Raw genomic sequence first — 4,124 nt, 5'->3', positions numbered from 1 at the left:
ATCAAAGGTTTCACAGCGGATCTATTTTAAGTTCACAGATTTATTCACAAAAACAGAAAAAGTACATGTACAAGTCATAATTCACCCTGATAAGCCATCGAAAGCTTGAGACTAGGGGCCCAGACATGAAGCAAATTGTATTTTAAATGGTTTTTTATGAACATGTCTAGATTAACAAAATTAAATGCATATAATATACAGTAACATCTTTAATCTTTTTTGTGAAACACCATAGGCTGTTAAAAAGGGAGAAATGGTACAATTTCAAGGTGAATTAGTTTCTTTATAATGGGAAAAAAATTATGAAACACTAAATGGAAAATACACAGTGAAATAGAAGTTATGTTCTCAAATTAATAGTTTAAAATATGTATTTTTTTTTATCACAGTTTTGATAAAATAATACTGCACAAGCATTTTCCTTTATTAACTCAAACATCTGGAGAAAAAAAATATGTGATGATCAGAAAATTATATAACAGTATTTCTCTTTTCTTTTAAATGAAATGCGTCACCAGTGTATCACATTTCTGCCTTTAACTAACGGGACAAAGACTAGACTTTATTCTGAGCAGCTCACAGAGTGACTGACCAATCAGCTTCTCTCAAAACAATAACAAATAAAACAAACATTCATTTCAGGTCTCACAAAGGAAAAAAACCCGCTCTGATTTAAAGCAATTTATCAGCAATTTTATCGATTTTCTGCGTCATTTCTGAGATGTTTTACTACCCTGCTGTTCTGAAGCGACACACAGGATGTTTCTCTACAATCTGGTGAGTAAAATGTTTTCTTGACTGTTTAAAATCGATGTGAAGTTTAGCTAGTGAAGGTAAAATGGCCGCGTATGTCTCTGTAACCGGGCTGTAAGCTGTGTTGTTATTACCGCTTTATTAATCAGACTGTGACTGCCAGGGTTTAATTACTGGGCTTCAACACTGCTAGTCATTAGAAGTTGATCTTCAGTAGCTTAATTTTTAGAAGGCTACTTAACAACCATCAAAACACATACAAAGTTAATGTCAGGTTTGCTAATGAAGCAAAGATCCACCAAGTAATCAAATACCGTAATGACCGAAAATTTTCCGTGCGCTGTTGAGGCGGTTTTTATAGTAGATCTATACATATTTTGTTCCTGTGTGATAAATTGGCCAGCATGTACAACCAAAGCACTATTTTTTATATCTTAAAATATTTTTTAAATATTTTTTTAAACCTATATTCTAGGTTTTTTTTTAATATAAACTGATCACACACTGTGGAGCACACACACTTGTACATGATGTAGAGTGTGAGACAGCAGCAGCAGAGTGCAGGTGCATCAGTGGCAAAGAAAACAGATATCTAAAAATAGGCACAGCCATCAAAACAAGTTTAATCCTTTGAAGTGTCTTAATATAAGAGCTTTGAAGATGAGGTGAAGGTCAAAGGTCACATTTTGATTTTAAAAAACGAAAAAGATGCATGTAGGCTGTTGCAAAAATGACTCTGAAATGAGAACACCTTATATATTATTTAAATTGGTCCACTTCAAATTTGCTTTATTGATATGACCATAATTAAATACTGTATTGTTGGAGCAGACAGAGCAAGGTTTATAATGTGAATGTAATCATTTAGGATTTAAGAAAAAAATCAGAACAAACATACTTTAATAAATTAATTTAAAAAAAACTCTTTAAAAAGTTATTTAAGCCTTCAAGATGTTTTTTCTATATATGTTTGTTCAGTTTAGGTTTAAAACACAAATGAACAGTTGCTACAGCCCTTAAAAGGTGAACTGGGAGCTCAGCTGATTAATATGAAGCAAGAAATCTGCATTTAAAGATTTTTTTGAGAGAGAACGGATACATTAGGAAATGTATGAATGTTCAGCGACATGAATACCATGACATACGTGTAGTTTATAAAACCTCATAAAACTTCTGAAGGCTGCCTCACAAAGGACGGTGTGTTGAAAAGGAATATGTCTGTAACTGCCTCCTCCAGTGTCCCTTTACTGAATCAAGATTCAAGATGTTCATTGTCATATGCACAGTAGAAAACTCAGCGGTTTGCACCGTACAATGAAATTCTTAATTGCCAGTCAAGATAATATTAATGATAGAATTAAAGTTAAATTATAAGAAAAATAAATAACATAGCAGAAGCAAAGAAATAAGTTTAAAAAGTATACAGAAGTTAAAAAGAAAAGTGCACCATGCCTCAGAAATGTTGCAACAAGTCAGTTCAAGAGCAGTACATCTGTTCATCTGTTAAAGATGCTGAGGATATTGGTCGGCATGCCACATTTCGTCAGCTTTCTTAAGAAGTACAGTCGCTGCTGGGATTTCTTGATGATCTTTTGTGTGTTGTGAGACCAGGTGAGATCCTCGCTGATGTGGGTGCCAAGAAGTTTAAAGGTTTTCACCCTCTCTACCTCTGTCTCACCGATGTGTTTCCTCCTTCTTAGATCAATAATCATCTCTTTGGTCTTATCTGTATTTAGGGAGAAACTATTTTCCAGACACCAGGCCGTCAGTTAATTGATTAATTGATTAAATTCTCCTTTTCCAGCTTTTTAAATGTGAATATTTTCTGTTGTCTTTTTGCCTCTATTAAACTGAATGTCCTTTGGTTGTGGACAAAACAAGACATTTGAGGACGTCATGTCGGGCTTTGGGAAACACTGAATGACATTTTTCACCATTTAATGCTGTTTTATAGGTCAAACAACTAATCAATCAATCAATCAAGAAAATAATCAATGACTAACAATGAATTGTTAGTTGCAGCCCTAGATAACAATGTGGTTATGTGATAAATGTAGTATACTGCTGGCAGAAAATCACCCACACATGCTTTAGTGACCTTTGGTTTTTAATTGATGAGCAGCAGAGCACTGTGGTTGAGTGTGTAGCTGACTGCAGTTCATACTGGTTGCTAGTCCAGTTTCAGAGGTTGCAGATTACTTAAAGCTCTGATGAGTTAAATATGATCACATCAGTGCTCTGTGTCCACTCCAGGCTGGTTGCCACAAAAGGCATCAGAGTGACTCGCCGGGATTTCCTCAAAGTCAACGTCATACGCACCTGGTAGGAAGTTATTTTAGTCACTGTCACGTATTTATAATGAACTGAACTATGAATTTGTCCAGTTACAATAAATCTAATGCCCCTACAGTGATGACATCATGAACTACCTGCTGGTGCAGGTCCCACCGCCTCAGCCCGGTCTGCCACGACCTCGCTTCTCCCTCTACCTCTCCTCGCAGCTCCAGTACGGCGTCATCCTCGTCTACCATAGACAGTGTGCCATCCTCCTGGGTAAGAAGTTATGAGCAGACATGGAGGACAGAGATGAAGTGATCTGGTTCTTGACCGTGACTTTGTGTCCTTCCAGAGGAACTTCAGTCCATCGTGGGCCAGCTGGTGAAACAGAGGACGGCCCAGAAAATTGATATGGATGAGCAGAGCAGGTGAGAACAGGTGCTCAACGTTATACACTTGTCTGCACTAACAATTACAAAGCATAGGTGTAGACTTTGGGGAGAACTCAGGGGACACATTCCCCTCAGTGTCTGGAAGAGATGTGTTTGTCCCCCCCTGTAAAAACATGAAAGTAGCAGACTTTTATTTCGAGGAACAGCTCGTAGGTGGAGCCAGTTTGCAACCTCAGAAGTGCAGAAGCGTAATGCGTTCACTGAAAATAAACCCTGCTCTTTTAGGTTGAGAAAGATCCAGAATTTATTAGATTATTGTCTTGTTTACTCAGAAAAATAAGAGCAGAATTTTCTCCCATTAAAACATTTCCCAGAACTCTGAGACAATAATCTCATCGATGTATAAAACAGAGCCCTTTCTTTTCCTCAAGTGAAGTCTTTTCCTCAATCTGCCAAAAGACAAAGAAGATGAAACAGCAATGCACACCTAAAGCAGGAAGTACCGTGACATTTCAACCGTTAAATTATGCAGGAAAATTCACCAGAATGCAGGTGGTGTCCAGCAAATGATGTGGGTCTCGTTAATCATTGGCAAACTTTCTGGGGAAAACCTGGTCTTATTAGGAGAGACGGCATTCATCCCACTTTGGATGGAGCTGCTCTCATTTCTAGGAACCTGGCAAACTTTATTAGTAAATCAAA

At 37.1% G+C, this 4,124-nt stretch overlaps 1 protein-coding gene across 1 annotated transcript in view; it reads left to right on the top strand.

The window, feature by feature from the left end:
• The first annotated feature begins 652 nt into the window (after positions 1–652).
• LOC126392429 (meiotic recombination protein REC8 homolog) overlaps positions 653–4,124 on the top strand; it is a 12,582-nt gene continuing 9,110 nt past the window's right edge. Inside the window, exons 1-4 of the mRNA XM_050047812.1 lie at positions 653–777; positions 3,007–3,075; positions 3,164–3,306; positions 3,383–3,458. Coding sequence (XP_049903769.1) covers positions 722–777; positions 3,007–3,075; positions 3,164–3,306; positions 3,383–3,458 — 344 coding nt within the window. The 5' untranslated portion in view covers positions 653–721. The remainder of the gene's footprint in view (positions 778–3,006; positions 3,076–3,163; positions 3,307–3,382; positions 3,459–4,124) is intronic.

The sequence above is a fragment of the Epinephelus moara genome, chromosome 6 (genome assembly GCF_006386435.1).
Source record: "Epinephelus moara isolate mb chromosome 6, YSFRI_EMoa_1.0, whole genome shotgun sequence".
NCBI lineage: Eukaryota > Metazoa > Chordata > Actinopteri > Perciformes > Serranidae > Epinephelus > Epinephelus moara.
Note: the sequence above shows the minus strand (reverse complement) of the source record. Positions and strands in the feature narration are given on the sequence as shown.